Source organism: Ovis canadensis, chromosome 14 (genome assembly GCF_042477335.2).
Source record: "Ovis canadensis isolate MfBH-ARS-UI-01 breed Bighorn chromosome 14, ARS-UI_OviCan_v2, whole genome shotgun sequence".
In the NCBI taxonomy this organism is placed as follows: domain Eukaryota; kingdom Metazoa; phylum Chordata; class Mammalia; order Artiodactyla; family Bovidae; genus Ovis; species Ovis canadensis.
Window position 1 is genome coordinate 20,681,592 of NC_091258.1, and position 24,083 is coordinate 20,705,674.

The following is a 24,083-nucleotide window of genomic DNA, read 5'->3' on the forward strand; positions in this document are numbered from 1 at the left end:
GTTGGGAGTCCAGTCAAGAGGCTATTGTTTCCTCCAGAAAGGAGCGAGGGATGGCTCGGACTAGGATGCCAGGAGGGCATCCCAGGAACTAGGGCTACCTCGGAAATGAAACTGAAAGCTTCCTGGTCACTGAAGTCACGGCTCTTACCAACAGGCAGGAGTTGCACAAGAAGGGAGACTGGCTCACTATAGCAAGGCATTTTCCAGCAGTTAGCACATGACGCCAAAATGGACGAGGCTGCCCTTTAAGACAGCGTGCCCTCTTTCCTTGGAAAGATTCTTAGAAGGAACGGGCTGACCACATATGAACGGTGTACATGCTGGTTGAGGAATCAGATTAGATGACATCTAAGACACCCCAACCTCTAAGACTCTTTGCTTTATTTTTTTGGCTGCACTGCTGAGTACATGGGACCTCACTTCTCCAACCAGGGATCGAACCTGGGCTCCCTCCAGTGGAAGCGTGGAGTCCTAACCACTGGACTGCCAGGAATTCCCGAAGACTCCGCTAAAATCAACAGAAATGTCAAGCCATCTGGACAACCCAATGCAAAACTCCTGGGAAAGATACAAATCACGTGTTTGTGCATGTGTACGTCTCATCTCATATCTCAGCTTTCCCATCTACTCAAACTGAGTTTTCTCATAGAAAAGTACTTGGGTAAATGGCTGTCAGCACTTTACAGCCTGTCACGTAGATGCTGAAAAACCTGTACTACATCTCTCTTCCTGGTTCTTTGTATTCAAGTACTGATATAATACAGAAGCGCGGTGGCTCAATAGACCACGCAGAAGTGCGGCAGAGAGGAGCTACCCCACGCCAAGGTCAGGGGTGGCCACCGAGAGCACCAGGCGGCGATGGCACGGGAGTGGCCGAGAGGAACTATCCCATATCCGAGGTCACGGGGGCGGCAGAGAGGAGCTACCCCACGTCCAAGGAGCAGCTATGGGGGCACAGGAGGCCAGAGAGGAGCTACTCTACGTTCAAGGTGAAGGAGGGGCGACCTCGTACAAGGTAAGGAGCAGCGGCTGCACTTTGCTGGAGGAGCCGTGAAGAGTTACCCATCCAAGGGAAGAGAAGCCCAAGTAAGACGGTAGGTGTTGCAAGAGGGCATCAGAGGGCAGACACACTGAAACCATACTCACAGAAAACTAGTCAATCTAATCACACTAGGACCACAGCCTTGCCTAACTCAATGAAACTAAGCCATGCCATGTGGGGCCACCCAAGATGGCTGGGTCATGGTGGAGAGGTCTGACAGAATGTGGTCCACTGGAGAAGGGAATGGCAAACCACTTCAGTATTCTTGCCTGGAGAACCCAACGAACAGCATGAAAAGGCATAAAAGACAGGACACTGAAAGATGAACTCCCCAGGTCGGTAGGTGCCCAATATGCTACTGGAGATCAGTGGAGAAATAACTCCAGAAAGAATGAAGGGATGGAGCCAAAGCAAAAACAATACCCAGGTGTGGATGTGACTGGTGATAGAAGCAAGGTCCGATGCTGTAAAGAGTAATATTGCATAGGAACCTGGAATGTTAGGTCCATGAATCAAGGCAAATTGGAAGTGGTCAAACAAGAGATGGCAAGGGTGAACTTCGACATTCTAGGAGTCAGCGAACTAAAATGGACTGGAATGGGTGAATTTAACTCAGATGACCATTATATCCACTACTGTGGGCAGGAATCCCTTAGAAGAAATGCAGTAGCCATCATGGTCAACAAAAGAGTCCGAAATGCAGTACTTGGATGCAATCTCAAAAATGACAGAATGATCTCTGTTCGTTTCCAAGGCAAACCATTAAATATCATGGTGATCCAAGCCTATGCCCCAACCAGTATCATTGAAGAAGCTGAAGTTGAACGGTTCTATGAAGACCTACAAGATCTTTTAGAACGAACACCCCAAAAAGATGTCCTTTTCATTATAGGGGACTGGAATGCAAAAGCAGGAAGTCAAGAAACCCCTGGAGTAACAGGCAAATTTGGCCTTGGAGTACGGAATGAAGCAGGGCAAAGGCTAATAGAGTTTTGCCAAGAGAACGCACTGGTCATAGCAAATACCCTCTTTCAACAACACAAGAGAAGACTCTACACATGGACATCACCAGATGGTCAACACCAAAATCAGACTGATTATATTCTTTGCAGCCAAAGATGGAGAAGCTCAACACAGTCAGCTGATGTGGCTCAGATCATGAACTCCTTATTGCCAAATTCAGACTTAAATTGAAGAAAGTAGGGAAAACCTCTAGACCATTTAGGTATGACCTAAATCAAATCCCTTATGATTATACAGTGGAAGTGAGAAATAGATTTAAGGGCCTAGATCCGATAGACAGAGTGCCTGAAGAACTATGGATGGAGGTTCGTGACACTGAACAGGAGACAGGGATCAAGACCATCCCCATGGAAAAGAAATCCAAAAAAGCAAAATGGCTGTCTGGGGAGGCCTTACAAATAGCTCTGAAAAGAAGAGACGTGAAAAGCAAAGGAGAAAAGGAAAGATATAAGCATCTGAATGCAGAGTTCCAAAGTATAGCAAGAAGAGATGAGAAAGCCTTCCTCAGTGATCAATGCAAAGAAATAGAGGAAAACAACAGAATGGGAAAGACTAGAGATCTCTTCAAGAAAATTAGAGATACCAAGGGAACATTTCATGCAAAGATGGGCTCGATAAACGACAGAAATGGATTGGACCTAACAGAAGCAGAAGATATTAAGGAGAGGTGGCAAGAATACACAGAAGAACTGTACAAAAAAGAGCTTCACGACCCAGATAATCACAATGATATGATCACTCACCTAGAGCCAGACATCCTGGAATGTGAAGTCAAATGGGGCTTAGCAAGCATCACTACGAACAAAGCTAGTGGAGGTGATGGGATTCCAGTTGAGCTATTTCAAATCCTGAAAGACGATGCTGTGAAAGTGCTGCACTCAATATGTCAGCTAATTTGGAAAACTCAGCAGTGGCTACAGGACTGGAGAAGGTCAGTTTTCATTCCAATCCCAAAGAAAGGCAATGCCAAAGAATGCTCAAACTACCACACAATTGCACTCATCTCACATGCTAGTAAAGTAATGCTCAAAATTCTCCAAGCCAGGCTTCAGCAATATGTGAACCGTGAAATTCCAGATGTTCAAGCTGGTCTTAGAAAAGGCAGAGGAACCAGAGATCAAATTGCCAACATCCACTGGATCATCGAAAAAGCTAGAGAGTTCCAGAAAAACATCTACTTCAGCTTTACTGACTATGCCAAAGCCTTTGACTGTGTGGATCACAACAAACTGGAAAATTCTTCAAGAGATGGGAATACCAGATCACCTGACCTGCCTCCTGAGAAATCTGTATGCAGATCAAGAAGCAATAGCTAGAGCTAGACATGGAACAACAGACTGGTTCCAAATAGGAAAAGGAGTACGTCAAGGCTGTATATTGTCACCCTGCTTATTTAACTTATATGCAGAGTATATCATGAGAAACTCTGGGCTGGATGAAGCACAAGCTGGAATCAAGATTGCTGGGAGAAATATCAATAACCTCAGATATACAGATGACACCACCCTTATGGCAGAAAGTGAAGAGGAACTATAAAGCCTCTTGATGAAAGTGCAAGTGGAGAGTGAAAAAGTTGGCTTAAAGCTCAACATTCGGAAAACAAAGATCATGGCATCTGGTCCCATCACTTCATGGCCAATGGATGGGGAAACAGTGGAAACAGTGTCAGACTTTAGTTTTGGGGGCTTCAAAATCACTGCAGATGGTGATTGCAGCCATGAAATTAAAAGACGTTTACTCCTTGGAAGGAAAGCTATGACCAACCTAGATAGTATATTCAAAAGCAGAGACATTACTTTCCCAACAAAGGTCCATATAGTCCAGGCTATGGTTTTTCCAGTGGTCATGTATGGATGTGAGAGTTGGACTGTGAAGAAAGCTGAGTGCCGAAGAATTGATGCTTTTGAACTGTGGTGTTGGAGAAGACTCTTGAGAGTCCCTTGGACTGCAAGGAGATCCAACCAGTCCATCCTAAAGGAGATCAGTCCTGGATGTTCACTGGAAGGACTGATGCTGAAGCTGAAACTCCAATACTTTGGCCATCTCATGCAAAGAGTTGACTCACTGGAAAAGACTCTGATGCTGGGAGGGATTGGGGGCAGGAGAAGAAGGGGACGACTGAGGATGAGATGGCTGGACGGCATCACCGACTCGATGGACATCAGTTTGGGTGAACTCTGGGAGTGGGTGATGGACAGGGAGGCCTGGCGTGCTGCAATTCATGGGGTCGCAAAGAGTCGGACACGACTGAGCAACTGAACTGAACTTAACTGACTGATATAAAGCTTCAACTTACTTGTACACATTATCTTAATTTTAATTAAGATTACAAACATGTGGAAAACAAAGTATGATTACCAAAGGGGAAAGGGGAGGGCAGGATAAATAAGGATTTGGGGATTAACAGATACAAACTACTCTATATAAAATAGATAACCAACAGGGACCTACTGCATAGCACAAAGAACTATACTCAACATTTTGTAATAACATATAAGAAAAAAGAATCTGAAAAATTATATATATACATACATGTATATAATTATATATACATGAATCTCTTTACCATATACTTGAAACTAACACATTATAAATCAACTATACGTCAATAAAAAATAACAGTTTTTTAAAGCATGTGCTGTTAATTCTTTTCTGAGCCAAGTGTACAGAACTGTCTGCTAGAATCTGGGGTTATGTGCCTCACCTATGAGAAGGCTACCTGTCTGGAGCACAAATCCACACAATCAAGGCGCCACTGTCCACCAGGCGCCAAAACTCTAAGTACAGAATATGGCAGTAAAGTAAGCGTTTCAAACATAGCATCCTGCCAATTCCAATCATGACGGGGTGCAAACACCATGCCAAGAGAAATAAAACCGAAACAACAAAGAAAAAAGAACGTGGAAAAATGCACTGAGGCTCATAAATATGCTGAAAGAAAGGACACTGACCCAAAAATGTTACCAACTGCCCTCAAAACCAGTCTTCTCCTCAATGCTAAAGCTGAGTAGAGGCCAACCAGCTGAAGGCCACTGAAAACAGCCCCTCCATCAAAACTACTAGGTGGGCAGAGGCATCACAATTTCTGAAGCAGCAGGACTTTAGAACAGTGTTGAAAAACCTCTACTCAGACAAACTCAAAAGGAAGATTTCCCTTCCCGATTAACTCACTTCTCAGGAACTCCTTCACAAACCAACACACAAGCTAGCCAGCGTCATCCCCGTCTTGAACATATACAACCACGTTTTCATGCTATAAGCATGAAGAAGCAGAAGGGTTTTCTTGTTCCTCTTCTTGGTTTTGGTGAAACATCCACTGACCTATCCCATCTGGGATTCTGTATAAAAGTGCTGCAGCCGAATACCACTGAGTAACAAAAGGAGGGAGGCGAGAAGCAGTACTACAGGCATCTTATCACTTATCAAAGAGATGAGTGCCTCAGATGACCTCATGCGAATCTTGGGTTTAACCACCTGGGAGCTGATGAGCCTTGGTTTCTGAATCATAAAGTGAGGATAATACTAGTATGAATCCCACTGCTGTTGTTGCTCAGTTGCTAAGTCGTGTCCAACTCTTTGCGACCCCATGGACTGCAGCACGCCAGGCTCCTCTGTCCTCCACTACCTCCTGGAGTTTGCTCAAATTCATGTCCATTAAGTTGGTGATGCTATCTAATCATCTCATCCTCTGTTGCCCCCTTCTCCTCCTGCCCTCAATCTTTCCCAGAATCAGGGTCTTTTCCAATGAGTCAGCTCTTCACTACAGGCGGCCAAAGTACTGAAGCTTCAGTTTCAGCAACAGCCCTTCCAATGAATATTCAGGGCTGATTTCCTTTAGGATGGACTGGTTTGAACTCCTGCTGTCCAAGGGACTCTTGAGACTCTTCTCTAGTGCTACAATTCAAAGCCTTCAGTTCTTCAGCACTCAGTCTTCTTCATGGTCCAATTCTCACATCCATATATGACTACTGGAAAAACCATAGCTTTGGCTATTCGGCCCTTTGTCAGCAAAGTGATGTCTCTGCTTTTTAATACACTGCCTAGGTTTGATCATACATTTCCTGCCAAGGAGCAAGTGTTTTGTTTTGTTTTGTTTAATTTCATGGCTACAATCACTGTCCACAGTGATTTTGGAGCCCAAGAAAATAAAATCCATCACTGCTTCCACTTTTTCCCTTTCTATTTGCCATGAAGTGATGGGACCAGATGCCAAGATCTTAGTTTTTTCAGTGTTGAGTTTCAAGTCGGTTTTTTCACTCTCCTCTTTCACCCTCATCAAGAGGCTCTTTAGTTCCTCTTCACTTTCTGCCATCAGAGAGGTATCATCTGTGTCTGAGGTTGATGCTATTTCTCTTGGCAATCTTGATTCCAGCTTGTGCTTCACCCAACTTGGCATTTAGCATGATGTACTCGCCATATAAGTTTAAAAAGCAGGGTAACAATATGCAGCCTTGACGTACTCCTTCCCCAATTTGGAACCAGTCTGTTGTTCCATGTCCAGTTCTAACTATTGCTTCTTGACCTGCATACAGGTAAGGTAGTCTGGTATTCCCATTTCTTAAAAATTTTCCACTTTGTTGTGACCCACACAATCAAAGGCTTTAACATAGTCAATGAAGCAGAAGTGGATATTTTTCTGGAATTCCCTTGCTTTCTCCATGATGCAATGAATGTTACCAATTTGATCTCTGGTTCCATTACCTCTTTGAAATTGAGATATACATCTGAAAGTTCTCAGTTCATGTACTACTGAAGCCTAGCTTGAAGGATTGTGAGCATAACCTTGCTGGCATATTAAATGAGTGCAATTATACAGTAGACTGAACATTCATTGGCATTGCCCTTCAGGCTTGTGGCCACTGTCCAAATTTGCTGACATACTGAGTGCAGCTCTTTAACAGCATCATCTTTTAGGATTTTAAATAGCTCAGTTGAAACCGTGTCCCCTCCACTAGCTTTGTTTGTAATCATGCTTCCTAAGTCCCACCTGACTTCACACTCCAGGATGTCTGGCTCTAGGTGAGTGAGCAATACCATTGCGGTTACTGGGAACATTAAGACCTTTTTTGCATAGTTCTTCTGTGTATTCTTGCCACCTCTTCTTAATCTCTTTTGCTTCTGTTAGGTCCTTACTGTTTCTGTCTTTTATCATGCCCATCCTTGCATGAAATGTTCCCTTGAGATCTCCCATTTTCTTGAAGAGATCGCTAGTCTTTCCCCTTCTATTGTTTCCCTCTAATTCTTTGCATTGTTCATTTAAGAATGAAAATTCTTCCCTCTCCTTGCCATTGTCTGGGTTATACACCCAACTGCATTCAGTTGGATATATCTGTCCCTTTCTCCCTGGCCTTTCACTTCTCTTCTTTCCTCAGCTATGTGTAAAGTCTCCTCAGACAACCACTTTGCGTTCTTGCACTTCTTTCTCTTTGGGATGGTTTTGGTCACCACCTCCTGTACAATGTTATGAACTTTCATCCATAATTCTTCAGGCATTCTGTTTACTAGATCTAATGTCTTGAATCTATTCATCAGCTCCACTGTATAATCATAAGGAATTTGATTTAGGTCATACCTAAATGGCCTAGTGGTTTTCCCTATTTTCTTCAATTTAAGCCTTAATTTTGCAATAAGGAGTTCATATCTGAGTCACAGTCAGCTCCAGGAAGGACCAAAGGAGAGACTGCATGTGAAAATTTACATAATGTCTGGTATACAGTAACACTCACTAAGCACTATTTTTACTAATTTTAATAAGACTATTTTATATAAGAATCATAGGAAGTTACAATTCTAAAACTTCTCTGTACCTCAACCAGGATCAAAGATTAGATTTCTTCAAAAAACATATCAGTTCATGAAGTCAAAAGTGAATATACCAGCTTCCCAAAAAGTCAATACCATAGACAGCCACAGAAGAGTGGGAGACTGGAGGGTAATAAAACGTAAAAAGTCTCAGGATATCAGAGAGCTTGGAATCACTGCCATGTCTGATAAACAGACGAGAAAACAATCTATGACAATCCTTTGTTGTTGTCGTTTAGTCACTAAGTCGTGTCTGACTCTTGCAACGCCATGGACTGTAGCCTGCCAGGCTCCTCTGTCTACCACTTTCTTCTCCAGGGGATCTTCCCAACCCAGGGACTGAACCCTCGTCTTCTGCTTTGGCAGGCAGATTCTTTACCATTGAGCCCTTGACAGTCCTACATGGTATTAAAATATACATCACTTTGGAAAGAAACTTAGGTATATAATTTGGAGAAAGTCCATATGTTTTTACATTCCAAAGGCAGCCATGGTGTAGTTCCCTTCCTCTTTTGGTTAATATTTAACTACAAGATGCTTACCAAAGTCTGTTTCACAAACCACCCTGTGTACCATATTTTTCTAAGTGAACATGGTTTTAAGGAAACACAAACAAATACGGCAACGTAAATATCAGGACACTAAAATGCTTCCATGAGTCGATCTGACTTCCAGCAGTTCATCATCGCGTCTGGATTTCCAGGAAAAGTTTAGATGTCAAGTACCTGCCATAATGTCAAGGCCTGTGATGTCAGCCGCCGAGGCACGTCTTAACCCCATTCTTCATCAACAAGAGAATTAAACAAGACCTGAGGCCGGGCTGAGCCTCACTGGCCTCCTTTACTAAGTCTTGTGCAAGAAAGCGATAATGACGTCAAGATTTCCAAGGCAGCTCTCCAGAAGAGTCTAGGAAGATACCATCTCTGCCCCACGGATGACACACTCAGACTCAGGGAAGGCAGACAGCCAGGTTTGACATCTCAAGCATTCCTCTCTTCTTCAGTAAAGTAAAAGAGTCCCTCACTTTTGTTCACGTGTTGGAGATGTTAGTGAAAGACAAGCAGAGGACTTCAAAACGCCCATCCATTCCAAGATTCAATAATCCCTTGAACACAAGACTGTATTAACTTTACTTATAACACAAAGTTGAATGCTGTGAGTTTAACTTATGAGAAACCAAAAAAATTATTATTAATTGACCAATAAAGACATAGAAAATAGACTCAAAACTTATATGCCCTCAGGAAAACTGAAAGATTAAAAATGCCTTCGAGCTTCCTACAAAACAGACTGTGCAAACATCTGAGACAATTTCAACTTTCATGTAAATGAAAGACCTAAATAAATTAATTCTTTCACTAGAGTGTTTTCTGAATCTTGCACTGTGTGAGGTGCTAAAGATGCAACAAGTCAGAGGGAATCCCTGCTCTCTCAAAACTTACAACCCAGTGGGAGATTTAGGAAATAAGATAATAAATTACAACCTATTAATGTGAGTGCTGTGATGAGAGACAAACAGGGTTCTACAGGAGCCTGAAGAAAACTCTTGATGAGCCGGGGAAGCTTTCCCAAGAACGATGTCTCAGCTGAGACGTAAAGGATGAGCAGGGATTAGGGAAGCAAAGATGTGGCAGCGATGATCCTGAAGAGTTCCCTGTCACTTAGGAGGGTGTGATTAAAGGAGGGCACATGGAATGTCCAAGAACTGAGAACAGATTTCTCTGGATGGAATATGTGCTGCGTGGAGAGCTAGTAGAAGATGAAAAGGGTCAAAACCCAAGGGCATCACTTAAAGATCCTTCATCGGGAGAGACATAGAAAAATGGGGATTTTAGAAAGACCTTTGTGAGTCCAGTATGGAAAAAAAAAATTTGAACTAGATTCAGAGATACCAGCTGAGAGGTATCAGAGTGACTGAAACAGTGAGAGTTGTCTCTTGAATTAAAGCGGTGAGAGTGAGTATGAAGAGAAAAGGCCGGGTTCAAGAAATATTCAAGATGCAGATTCATCAGATACATGGGGTCTGGGCAAAACAAAGGAGGACATATTTCTAGCTACAGAGCAGGTGGATACAGATGCTTTTGAGGCTAGGAGCCCAGAAGGAAAAGCAAGTCTTATAATATGTTAAACATAAGTTCAGCTTTAGATGTTTTGAGTTTAAAGAGCCCAAGAGAGTTAGATGGCTAGCTCTGGAGCTCAGGGGGGAAAAAAAAACAAAACAAGAAAGTGTCAGAGACTTGGAAATCACCCTTCTGGTCACTGTAGTACAATGAGAGAACAGAAGAACCCCAGGTTAAAACTATAAGAAGCTTCAACGTTTACGGAATAAATGGCAGAAAATGACACAAAGGCAGTTTAAGAGTGGGAGAGCCAGTGGAAGAAACCATCTCAAGTAGAAGGGGTGGAGACCCAAAGGAAATGTCAGCTTCTGAAACACCTCCCCACCTGCGGATCTGTGCTGCGCGAGGTATGGACAGATAGGAATCACAAGCATGGGTTGCCACGGCCAGCGTGTCAGTACTCAAGACCTGGGCGGCCCTCAAGAAGCTGTCAAATGACAAATGATGTCTTTGGGAGGAACCAATAACCTGAAGGATGAGGACAGAGGATGAGACGGTTGGATGGCATCACCGACTCAATGGAAATGAGTTTGGGCAAACTCCGGGAGATAGTGAAGGACAGGGAAGCCTGGCATGCTGCAGTCTGTGGGGTCACAAAGAGTCAAGACGGGACTAAGAAACTGAACAACAACAATAACCTAAAATACAAGGGAGGTGACAGACATTCATTATGGAGGACCTAGAGCAGACACTCACCGATCAGTGACGAGCAGGAGCTGCTGACGGGGTGGATAATGTGATACCCCACCCCGATCCCCTTTCCAGGGTCCATGTGCCCATCCTCTCAGCTTCTAGGAATATCCATGCTGCTCAGGACTCACAGATGTGAGCCTCAGGGAGCTGCCCTGCCCACGAACAATTCTCCCCAACCTCAAGGGCAGCCTACCAGCAACGGCTGGCTAATGGAGGGATATGAGGGGGCTGGTTCCCTGGCCTCAAGTTGAGACATTTCTGAAGGGTCATTCCAGCTCCCAAGTCTTCCTTGGGATCCACTGAAGCCTCAGGTGGAAACTCACTGCAGGTCTGCTCACCATCCAATCCTGCCTCACTTCCTTACAGATCAAGCACCCAAGAGAATCCTTCAGTAAACCCTCTGGATACAATTCTCCAGTTCTAGGCAGCTTGACCTAAAATGGATGGTGCATACCAAACTGGGCCAAGACACTGAGGCTTGAGTAGAGAAAAACAGCAGCTGTAAACCACAGGGCGGTCTTTGTGTGTAAAGAGGTACAAGGGGCTTTGTCTCATGCAGTACTTAACAGAGAATGTTCTTGGTGTTGGTGTTCATTTGCACAGCCATGTCCGACTCTTTGTGACCCCATGCACTACAGCATGCCAGGCTTCCCAGTCCTTCACCATCTTCCAGAGTCTGCTCAAGTTCATGTTCATTGCACTGGTGATGCCATCCAGCCATCTTATCCTCTGATGCCCTCTTCTCCTAGAATAGCCGTTCTCAATCCAGTTGTCATCCATAATGAAGGACAATGATTTGGATGTTTGAATTCACCGTAAGGAACTTTTGTTACCTAGTAAGTCTATACAAGATCCAGTGGAAGGCAAAATGGAAACTTGAATTTCTAGGACAATCTGAAGGAATCTTCTTAGAAAGGGTAAAAAGTAATACTATATAGGGGAAAAATAAAGGACACTCACTCAAGAGAAACCCGAGGTAGCCTAGAAGCACAGGTTTTGAACATTTTCAATGACTCACTCAACAAATATTTATTGAAAGGTTACAGTGTCCCCAGCAAAGGGCCATGAGTTGAGAATACAATCATGGAAAACACACTAGACATGGCCTGTACTCTCATAGAGCTTAGAATCCAGCAGAAAGTTCTGGAGTTCAGCAATGGAACCCTCTTCCCCCACCAGAATGGTTCCAGGAAACCTAACACATAAAATGAGATACATGTGATAACCTCCCAGTGGAGATGTCTGGTGTAACTATAACTTACAGATACTTCCTTATCGCTGCGTTAACTCGAGAGCAATAAAGCCTATTGTGATTAAGGGCAAGGTTTTTAAGTGAGGTCTGAGGAAGTTACTCTTCCTATAACAGCCTTGGCAATTTATCTCATTTGGTTTGCTTGTCCATAAGAAAACAATCCCCGATTTGCAATGAAAAGTAGTTGTGAGTGCTAACCAGGCTTGGTTGGCTTCATCATCTTGTCTTGCAATTTCAAGGTGTCCTTCACTCTAACTGAAGTCTGATGCCGGTTTCATAGTTGAACCTTTAATATACAAGAGTTCACACTCTCTCTCCTAAATATAAAAGTCATGGTAGAAGGACCCAGAACTCTAAATAAACACCCACACTACCTTTTATACAATTTAAGGAGACAAAGTGTTAGACATTCAGTTACTACCAGACACTGATTATTACGCCAGGTCTAGAACATTCATCACCATACCACCTGAACCTTAAGTGGTTATTTAAATGGACTGGGGTGCATTGTGCTATAAAGTGTGTTTGCTTGTACACTTGCATGTGAGGAGCTATGAATAGGCCTAAAATTTTTAAAGAATGTTGCAGATTTATAAAGATGCTAAAACATTTACTGGAAGTTCACTTACACATCCAGAGATGGCAGGAAAACCTGTATGCTGAGGTCTGCTCACAGAAAGGGTTGACCTGATTGCCCCTTTCAACATACTAAAAACACTCCAATGTGTTAAAAATGTGGTATACAACCATATGTGGGCGTGAGGTTTTCATGATCACATTCTGAACAGCAGTTTAAAAGACATTCATGACTGCAGCCCCAGCACTTAGCATAGTTCTAGGCACATAGTTAACATACAGTAAATATTTGATTGATGGATAGCTGAACAAAAGTAACTATTTTTAAATAAAACTCACATCCAGGATATGTGATCCACGGTTTATTAGCAAGTGCCCTTGAGATATAAGTTTTAGAACACTGAACTCAGACAAGGAAATGAAAATCAAAGAGGAAAATTCCCTGATCAAGAATCTGAGAATAGGGTGGAGGCCCCTCGGCAGGGGAATTCCTGGTATGGCAGAATGTGGCCTGGGGCCCCAGTCCCACACGTGTGTCCCTCCAGTCTCCACACCAATGCTCCTATAAGTCATTTAGAAAGCAGTGTGGTGATGGAACGATGCTGGGGGGATTCCAGGAGAGATGGGATGACTGGAGCAAAGAAAGAACAAATTTTTTTAACATTTAACATTTTATTGATTAAAATATTTATGATTATAAATTTCATTCAGTTTTCTGTTATCAAACACACAATTAAGAGAAAACAGGACATAAAATGACAAACTGATGGCCCTCCCAGGCTTCCCAGAACAGACCACAGCTTTCTATAGGCTTGATCAACTGATGGGCCTGTAACAGGAACTTTGGAGGCAGCAGCTTCCACCAAGTGACTCAGCCTAACTGGGCAATGTCAGAAGAGACACTCTGCTGAAAGAAGGGACAAGAAGGAGTGACTCAGGACCCAGAAAAGCTACTTCGCCATCCCTATCATTCACTCAACTACCAGAGAGAGCAGGGGCTGACTCAGAGCAGGGGTGAATTTCAGACCCAGCTGAGGCCTGCCCCAGGGGTCCAGTACCACCTCTAACCTGCCATCCCAAACAGGGCTCCAGGGAACAGCTCCAAGAACAGAAGACCAAAACACAGCAGCATTCTTGGAGCTCTAGGCTTGCCTCTCTTCACACACAAGATGACGACGGCTACAAAGAAGTAAGGTGTTCATGTGAAAAAGCAAGACTCAATCAGGAGGAGGAGCATTTTGAAAAACAGAAGGGCTCTCATTTTACAGTAGAAGCCATCGAGGTTCAAACAGACTGAAAGGCATGTCTGGCTTTACAGTGTTACGAACCGGTGGTGTGTCGATGGGGATGCTGACTGTGTCAATCAGGGCTCAGCCAGGGAAGCTGAACCACTAGATATACTGATATATACTAAGAGATTTAACAAAGAACAGCTTATGTGGTTATGGACCTGGCTAGGGAAGTCTGAAGTCCATAAGTCAGGTCACTAGGAAGGGGAAGCTGGAAATCTTCCAGGCTGAGGCTGCTCTCCACAGATGGCATTGCTTCTTCTTCAGGAAGGCCCCCATTCTATTCTTACGGCTTTTCAATAGACTGAATCAAGTTCACCCAGATTACCTAGAATAATCTCTCTTATTTAAAGTCAACTGATTATGGACCTTAATCACATCTACAAAATAACCTCGCAGCAACACCTGTTTTAGTGTTTGATTGAATAGCTGACACACGAAACACTATCACACTCATTTATCAGTAGCACCCCAGTGATCTGGTCGCTCAGAGAGCTGCTGGTGCAACAGACCCGTTAATGAAGAACTTTACCTCCTTGTCCTCAATACAGCAAGATCTCTTCCCCGAGCAAATTTTATTCAGAAAGGTTCTGGGTGACTACATTAGACATATTCGGCCTTTCTTCTCCAGCTGAATTACTGAAGATGTTGGACCCCACGGTCACCATTCAGCAGGAGAGGAGTTGGTAGGGTTCATAGAAAATCACTTCTTGGATCCAATAAACCAAAGTCAGTATCACAATTTTTTGTTATCCACCAAAGCAGCAGAGCATGTGCAGAACTAGGGGAATGGAGAATGGGCTGATCTATTCTCCCGCTTCACTCTGGATATCACATTTGCTCTCTCCTCACTATCAAACAATGTTTCTTTTTTTTAACTGAAGTATAGTTGACTTACAATGTTGTGTTAGTTTCTGATATATAGCAAAGTGATATATTCCTTTGCAGATTCTTTTCCATTATAGTTTATTATAAGATATTATATATAGTTCCCTGTGCTATACAGCAGGACCCTGTTGTTTACCTATTTTATATAGTAATGTGTGTATCTAATGCAAAACTACTAATTTATCCCCTCCCCTCTTTTCCTCTTTGGTAACCATAAGCTTGGGTTTTTTTTGTTTTGGGGTTTTTTTTTTTTTTGGTCTGTGAGTCTGTTTCCATTCTGTGAAAATGTTCATTTGTATTATTCTTTTAGATTCCACATATAAGTGATAACATATGATATTTGCTTTGTCTAACTTACTTCACTTAATGTGATAATCTCTAGGTCTATCCAAGCTGTTGCAAACAGCATTATTTCATTCTTTTCTTTATGGCTGTCTCACTCAAGCTTCTCAAGAGTGTTACCCATATGTCTGTACATCCACATTCCCCACATCCCCCTGCATGCATCACCACACTGCAGCCAAGCCCTCCCACCAACACACTCTACAGAAAACACGCCCCTTACGGTTTCCAGTGACTTACTGTTTATTACAGCCAAAGGACTCTGATGACCACACCACTCATGAAATACAATTTTCCATTACCTTCCATAACAGCAAAGTCTCTTGTTTTGCCGCCTACCTCTCTTGCTACTCCTTGTAAATCTGATCTTCTGTCTCTTCTTCCATCCTGAAAATGCCCACTTTCTCCAGACCTCCTTCCCTGGACCCCCCCCCCCCATTTACACACTGTCCTCTGCCTTTCATTCTAATCTATATGCCAATGATTTCCAATCTCTATCTCCATGACAGATCATGCTTTTGAGTCTAATGCTCACATGACCTACTGCTATGAATATCTATACCCAGGTGTCCCACAAACACTGTGAACTCACTGTCCTTTCCACTGACCCCACTTCCTCCAACCAATGCTCCTTCCTCAATTCTCTATCTCCACTACTGGTTCCACCACCCACCTAATGGACCAAAACAGAAACCACCAAGTTATGCTTCAACTCCTGCCTTTCCCTCAGTCCTACATAATGTCAGTCAAGTCTTACTTGAGAGGGAACGGAGAGAGTATAACTGAAAATCACATTTTCTAGCCTCCTTTGCAGCTAGCTGTGACAATATAATTATTCAGGCCAATAAGAGGAAAGCAAGATTGCATGGAACTTTCAGCAGCTGTTTATAGAGGATTACTCAACTTTTGCATCTTCTTTTCTGCCTATTTCTTCCACCCTCTCACACAAAAGATGGCTAGAGCTCCGTGGCCACCTTGGATCCAGCAGTGACCTTAAAGGTAGAAGCCACAGCTGAAGATGAAAGAGACAAGAAGGAGCCTGATATCCTGAGAACTTTGGAGAGCATCACACCAATCTTGGACTGCCTAATCCAAGTTTACTTCATGTAAGAAAATAAACCTTGTTTAGGCCACTGTTATTGTACATTTCCTATTATAAGCATCCAGACATAATCTTGACTGGTGTACCAAATTATGTTGATTCTTTTTTAATCTTTTAAATTCCATCCATTTCTCTTCATCTGTATTACCACTCCTTTGGTTCAAGTCACCAACTGACACTCCTTTCAATTACCAAAACAGTATATTAACTAGTCGCCATGGCTTCTAATCTTCCTCCAAACTAATCCACTGTCCATTTCTGAGGGGCAGTCTGAGATTATGTAACAAAAGTGTTAAAAATGTTAGCATTCTTCAACCTAGAAATTTCACTTCTCAGAATTTATCTTGAGGAAAATAATAAGACAGGAATACAAATAATTATGTTCATGGAGGTTAAAAGCAATATTTAAATTGTTTATAAATGGAAAAAATCGAGATGTCCAACAATAGAGGATCAGTTAGACACAAAATAGTGTATCAATTCAAGTGAAAATTAACCCGTCATTAAAAATCATGATATAGAATAATATTTTAAGATATATAAGGAAATAATCATTATATATATGTATGAGGAAAATAAAACAATATATATCCTATGTTCTAATTTGATTTTTTAATTATATAGATATAGAAAATACTTTCATTCATATTTGCACCTATACCAAGGAAGCTAACATTTTAATTAATTCAGATATCACATCAGTATTTAATAAACATCAAGTATATGCTAAATGTATAATATATGTATAACAATATTTATCTTAGATATATTAGATATGTATATCTATGCTGCTGCTGCTGCTAAGTTGCTTCAGTCGTGTCCGACTCTGTGCAACCCCACAGATGGCAGCCCACCAGGCTCCGCCGTCCCTGGGATTCTCCAGGCAAGAACACTGGAGTGGGTTGCCATTTCCTTCTCCAATGCATGAAAGTGAAACGTGAAAGTGAAGTCGCTCAGTCGAGTCTGACTCTTAGCAACCCCATGGACTGCAGCCTACCAGGCTCCTCCATCCATGGGATTTTCCAGGCAAGAGTACTGGAGTGGAGTGCCATTGCCTTCTCCAATATATATCTATATATGCATATAATTTTATGCTTTTATTTTTCCAAGATGCAACAATAAACATAAATTGCTTTTAAAAATAGAAAAGATAAATATTCTCAATAAGTCCTGCAAACCTGATCATGCTCATTTCCTAGTTCAAACAGCTCTACAGTCATCACGTTCTCTGGAAGGCTTTCATTTATTCCCTCAAGGTAGATTCCCCTCATGATGGTAGAGAACTCCATCTTTCTCTGTACTAACGCTTTTCCTCCTGCACTGTAAACTGCCTATTTTCTTAACTACATCTCACCTATTTTCTTAACTACATCTTAGACCTTAAGCTCAGGCAGTACAATCTCATCAATTCCCTAGAGTAGTGGTTGGCATATATTTGGTGTTCTCTTAATGTGAGATGAGCAAATGAGTGATGGTGTTATGAATTTAGCCACATCTACAACTTTTTTCACCATCCAAGAGATGTAGAGGGCCTCACATCTTTGCAATCTAAATGTGTGTCTCCAATACTTAAGATCTTTGATAATTACCATGCCTGAACCATTCCTTAGCAATTGCTCAGGTACAAGACACTGTATAAACTCATTTCAAGGATAGTTTAAGCCCCTGAGGAAATGATGTTATTCGATGAGGAATGATTTCACATAAAAGTCTATACTGCTTGAAAATAAGCTGCTCTCTATCCACAGGGAATAATTTAAAACAACTTTCAAAAGCTGGGAGAATCATATAGCCAGTCGATATTCTTCAGGTGTCTACCATGTGCCAAAAAATCAATTCAGCTCATCCAGTGTATTCTCTTTGACAATATTTGCCTCTTCAAATACTGGTACTGACACTCAAGAAGTTTTATCACTGACTGTTCATTCTTGAATTATACATGTTTCACCTTGGGTACAAGTGGTACATAGAGGACTATGTCAAATTAACAAGTTGTGTTGGTTCTTATGTGAGTTTCACAGTTTGTTAATGTTTTGAAGCAAATCGCAAGAAAGAGCTCTGACAAGGAAAGAGAAAGACTTAACAATGCTTGAAGATCAAGAACAAAGCTGGAAACGCATTCAAGTACCTTCCTTTAATCTGAGTAGTGGCCCATGGTGGCTTCAAGAATTAATACCTTTCTAGCATGCTAACATGACTGACAAAGCTGCAAATTACAGATGAAGAAGGGACAAAATATTTCTTTCCATAGAGATGAATGCAGAGGGATACGTTCTGGGTTAGATTTCACTTCAGTGAAAACAGTCTCCATTAGAAGTGAATTGACCTCTGCGAGCTACAGAGAGAAGAAAGAAGTACCAGCCCAATTTGAAGGCTGTAAGGATGGCCTGACCTGGTAAGAGCAAACATCAGCCAGGTGGAGATTTAACTGAGGGGTATTTTCATTAGATTTGGTTTTGTTTTTGTTCACAGTTCCAATGTCTCTGCAGTCGGCCTCAATCCACTTTTTCCCATAAACCCTGTTATTTTCAGTGCGTAATTGTGCAGGACACAAGGTGCCTGTGTAGCGCTGTAGCAGAAAGGCCCGTGTTCATCACTGTAGCAGCATCAACTTTTAACTAAAGTAGACTGCTTTCAACCAAACGAAAATCCTATTATTAGTTATTTTACTTGGAATGAAACAAAGGCAGTATTATATATATATATACATACACATAATGGTATACATATTTATTAGATATGGATACATGAATACATAAGATAGAACTCTCTTACGGGAAGATACCCAGGAACTGCAAATAAACTGAACACTGACAAATGTCAGGAACTGCCACTGTTCAAAACGCCTCAATAAATTTCAACTTGGCCACTGACCTTCTGTGTAGACATACAGCACTCTTTGAATATTTCTGCCAACTGAGTGGAGCCTTCCTCCATACTGTCAGCTAATGACAAGGGAGAGGGTGTAAACCACCACCCAACGGCCACTTGGAAAGCCATGTGGTTGAAGCTTAAACGCATTCAATCCTTTTAATGAATAACATAGTCCGGCTCTCTGGAAGGGGACTCAGCCACACTTCCTTCCAGACAGAACTGGAAGGGACTCTCCTAAACAAGGTGTTACCACCACGGAGAGACCACAAGTCAAAGGAGAAAGGAGAACAGAGGGCAGCACTCCACACAAGTATAACAAAGGTCAGCCAAGGTACTTTATCTATACTTAAGTCAGTCTTAGGTTCACTGATTCAGTCAACAAGTATTTGAATGTTCGAGGACGCAGAGATGGACAAGGCAACTGGGCTCCTTGTTCCTACTGGTTACATCTTCCTGATATCCAAATATGTTAGCGAATGCTTGACTACCATCTGGGGGCTGCAAACTCTAATGCCTACTGGAGCCAGATACGTAACATGAGAGTGAAGCAGAAAGGGTTTCTGCTAAGACGGCACACTGGAACAATTATACACAAGAATCACATGCCCCATCTAAAGGTACTCAAGTCCATTTTTCTTATCTACCATCCAGGCAAGGCAAAACACATAAGAGAGCCTAGACCGGGCTCTCAGACTACCATTTTATGACTCTCTTGTTTAGCAGAATGTTGACCAGAGCATCTGGATGAGAAATTTCATTTTGCATCTAGATGTATGACTTTAAAGTGCTCAGCCCATATTTACGATCACCTTCCTGTGGTGGATGCCTATAATACACCAGATGATGGAGAGAACTCTGCTATAGGAGAAACTGTCTATCAAGAGCCAAGATTTTGGTAACTGAGCTTGATTACATATTTCTTCACTATGACTGAAGAGTGCCGTTACATAAACAAAGTTTTTCTTTAAAATTAGCACCTATTCCTTGAAAGATGCTATGCAGGGAAGGCTTACTTTTTACAATTTAATTGTCTAAAGCACCAAAGAGAAGTTGAAGACTCTCTAGACTCCAAATCACATCTTCACCATAGAGGGTCAAGGAAAGTGTCAGCAGACACACAGGTGAAATAAACCAATCACAAACGTACTCAATAATAGTTCTTGCCCAGTCAAAATGTGGTTTCTTGGTCAGAGGTTACAAGAAGCCATTTTACATACCCTTGGGTATAGTATTTAATTAATGTAATATTTAAACTGAGAATGGTATCAGTTTTCTTCTTTTTTTTCTTTAAAGGTCAATAAGGGTACTGGATAATCCAAGACGTGTCCTTAAGTCAACAGCCTGCTTGTTACACACCCAATTTTACAGTTCGAAATGTACAGTTAGCACTTCTTAACTGTTTTTAAAACCAAATTTGAACAACAAATTAAATTCCTCAGTATGTGTTATGTAATGTAGACACTGGCTATAAAAATGCTGACAATGGTTATATTCTCGTAAGGCAATTTAGCCCTTTTTAGTAATAACTATGCAAATAGTCAGCCATGGGAAAACTATTTTACATCTAGTACAATTACCTACTATCACAGAAGTAGTTATTATTATTGTCTTGTTTACTGAACTTCAAGAAAACCTTGAGAAATGCTAAGACATCTCCAAGGCTGGTGTGAAAACTCCCCTTTTAACAGAGTCATCTGGCAACTATAATTACCAGTGTTAAGGAGGGCATTTCAGATGATCATTATCCCCAGAAGGTTCATAAGTTCCAAACTTTAAAAGAAAAGTATACTGACAGCTCCTAACATGTCCTCTCAATGCCTTCTCAATGCAACTCTTCTCCCAGGGAAAGTCGGAAGCTCTGAGATGACTCACTATCAACGGGTAGAAAAATCCATACTCCCAACGAGCTGACGAGCTGAGCTTTGCCCCTGAACGATGTCTACTTTTTTGCTGATTATACTTTGGGAAACTCAATCAAACATCCCATTTGACTGTGCTTCAACTCTTTCGGTTTCAGAAATTGTTCCACCATCTTGAAATAGACAAAAGGGCTTGGGTGACCTATTGGACACAATCTTCCAAAGTTCTTCACCAGGTCTACCCAACGTCATCTTCTCTATCAGTGCAGGGATGAGGAAGGCAGTAGCCTAGAGAAGAGGTCAACCTACAGCATTCTTTCAAGGATAACAGAAGCATTTTAGCTGGATGGTTCTGCACCAGAACATATCATGGCGATTCAGTCAACATGTTTGTTGGGGCTGTGGTCTTCTGAACGTTCAACTGGGGCTGGAGTTTCTGTTTGCCAGGTGGCTCACACACAAGCTTACTAAAGCAAGGTCTGGTTGTTGGCAGGAGGTCTCAACACTGACCTCTCCATAGGACTGGAGTGTCCTCTCCAGCCATGGGACCTGAGCCCTCTGGTGGTTCACGACTGAGCCTCACCAGGTCCAAGGCAAGGCATCCAGAAGACCCTGGTTGCACAGGAGGCTAAGATGCTACCTTGCCTGTTCGCTTCTCTTCTTCTCTCACACTGGCCAGCAAATCTACCAGCTGAAAAAGCTACATCTTTCCAGAAGGCCCAGAGGGGAAAAAAGCTCCTTGTGGGTGAATCACCCCTGTAGTCTCCCACCAAGAATTCCACCCCTTGGGGTGTTCATCTCAATTTAGCCAAAAGTCTTGAGAACCAGGGCTACTGTTAATCGATTTCTGCGCAAGGGAGTCCAGGTCCACAACGAGCTCTGATTCTGGTTTCCTAGAGGATCAGCAGGCCTTCAAGTTGAAGATGGGGCATCTTTTAGCTTCCTTAATCCTGAACGTTCTCTTGGGGCCAACAGCTCTTTGGGGGCATTCTCCCTAGGGAAAGGGAGTTGCTTCTTGTTTTGTTCACTTGTCCCAAATCCAAAAGCAGGACCTGTTCTGTTCGGAGATAGTAAAACCCAGCTCCCAGAGGCCATGGCCATTTCTCCATTGTTTCAAAGGCTCCCGACTAATGTCTTCCTTGACCATTTTTTGAGACGTTTTCAAAACAGCCATTTCTGGTCACTACCTGTTGTGGACCTGGAGACAGGCATCCCCTGAGGTCAGCGCCGTGGAGCTTTGGGAGCCGGGCTTCCATCCCCAGTACTCTAGCAACGTGTTACCACCCACCTCCGCCTTCCATGTGCTCCGGCTTCCACCGGAGTCCCTCTGCAGCGCCCCCTCTCGCCCCGAGTGAGCGCGACACCCGCAAGGACCGCCCCCACGCCCCGGCCCCGAGTCGGCGGCGGGGGCAGCAGGTGGGGGGAGGGGGGCGGGTGGCCCGGCGGCCCCGGGGAGCGGTTTGGCGGGGGTCTCCCGAACCCCCCATCCGGCCGCCCCCTTTCAAGGCCGCCTCCCCCCAGGACCCCGCCTCGCCCCGGCCGGGCTCTGCTCCATCGCGGCCCGCCACCCCCCCCAGGTTCCCCTCCCGCGCCCCCGGCCCGGCCCCGGGGCAGCGCACCCCCGGCCACTCACCCGCGCCGGCCGCCCCGCGGCCTCCCGCATTCCCCGCACGTCCGGCGCCGACTTTTACCTGTACTTTCTGCACTCGAGGCGGCTCGTCGGGCGAGAAACACCTCCCCGGGACCGCTACCTCCCCCGCCCCGGCTCCGCCCGGCTTCCTCCTTCCCCTCCAAGGCCGCAAAGTAGATGGAGTAAGAGAGTGTGTGCGCGAGAGAAAGAGAAAGAGGGAGCGGGCGCGGGCGCCGCGGGAGGGCGGGCGGCGGGCGGGAGGCGCGCCCGGCCCCCGCCACCCTCCGGCCGCCGCCGCCGCCGCCACGGGCTCGGCAACTCCGGCTTGCGCCCGGCCCCGGCCCCGGCCCGGCCCCCGCCGCCCGCCGCCCGCCCGCGGGCTGGGGTCGGCCCGCGCCCCCGCGTCCCCGTACCTCGTAAAGGTCCCCAGAAGCCATGCCAGGCTGCGGAACTTGGCTCGCCGGCTGTGCGCGTCTGCTCGCTCGCGCCCTCCGTGCGTGTGCGCGAGGGGGGCCAGTGTGCGCGTGTGTGCGCGCGTGTGTGTGTGTGTGTGTGTGGTGTGTTGAGTAAACTGTGTTTTTGCAGAATGACAGGCTTGGGGGCTGCCTATGCGCAGAATCAGAGCGGGCGGCGGCGGCGGCGGCGGGGCTGGCGTAACCGGCAGCGGCGGCGGCGGCGGCGGCGGCGGCGGCACGAGCGCGGGCAGCAGCGACGGCCGCGCAGCGCGCCCAGGAGGCACCGACGCGGCCCGAGCGCCGCGGCCCCCGCGACCCGGCGACCCGGCGGCGGTGTGGCTGCGGCGGGCAACGGCTCGCCCCGGCGCCGCCTGCAGGAAGCCGCCCCGCGCCCGCCGCCGGCCCGGACGCTGCTGCCACTGGGCGAGTCCCCGCCCCCCGGGAGCCCGGCCCGGCCCCCCGGGCGGGCGGGCGGGGGGGTAACGGGGGCGGCTGCCGGGCCGCGCCCCGGGGGACCGGTCCCGGAGCCGGGGAGCTCCCAGGCCCGCCCCGCCGCCCCGGGCCGGCCCCGGAGGCGACCGGCGGGGCTCCCCGGGGGGTGGCGGGCCAGGTGCCCGCCGGGCGCACCCGGCCCGGGACAGCGAAGGGGCGGCCGGGAGGCAGGTAGAGGGCTGCGGGGCCCGGCGGGGAAGAGGCTCCGGGCGGGCTCGGCCGGCTCCCGGGGGCCTCATCTCTTGCCCCGCGCCCCCGGGAGGGAGTGGGCGCCGCCCCCAGGAGACTTAGCCCCTGGGGACCGCGCGGCCCCTCCCCGGCCGCATAGCGCCTCCCTCCAGTCTGGGTGGTGAGATGTGGAGGCCACAGGAAGAACGAAAGGACCCCTCCAGAGACGCCGAGAGAGGCAGGACAGCACCCCAGCAAACCCTGAAAAGTCTTTGGAGCCGGGCGTGGCCTTCGCCCAACCTCCCCAGCCCCCATTCATCCACTCATCCATTATTCAACAAGCATCTTCCAAAGTCTACCCGACTGCACCGCGTCCCCGGGTAGGCGCGACTGGGACCCTGCCCTCAAGGGACTTTGACTCTAAGAGGAGCGAGGAACCACGCGCACGGGAGGAGGATTCAGTCGCTCAGCCAGAA

At 45.2% G+C, this 24,083-nt stretch overlaps 1 protein-coding gene across 2 annotated transcripts in view; it reads right to left on the reverse strand.

Moving 5' to 3' along the window:
• The window catches only part of CDYL2 (chromodomain Y like 2), a 164,306-nt gene extending 140,916 nt beyond the window's left edge, over positions 1-23,390 (reverse strand). Inside the window, exon 1 of one of the 2 annotated variants that reach the window (XM_069552510.1) lies at positions 22,906-23,390. In XM_069552510.1, the coding sequence (XP_069408611.1) occupies positions 22,906-22,929 (24 nt within the window). In that variant the 5' untranslated portion in view covers positions 22,930-23,390. Of the gene's footprint in view, positions 1-22,553; positions 22,636-22,905 lie in introns of those variants that run through there. The other variant, XM_069552511.1, reaches the window with a different exon arrangement.
• Between the last annotated feature and the right edge of the window lie 693 nt (positions 23,391-24,083).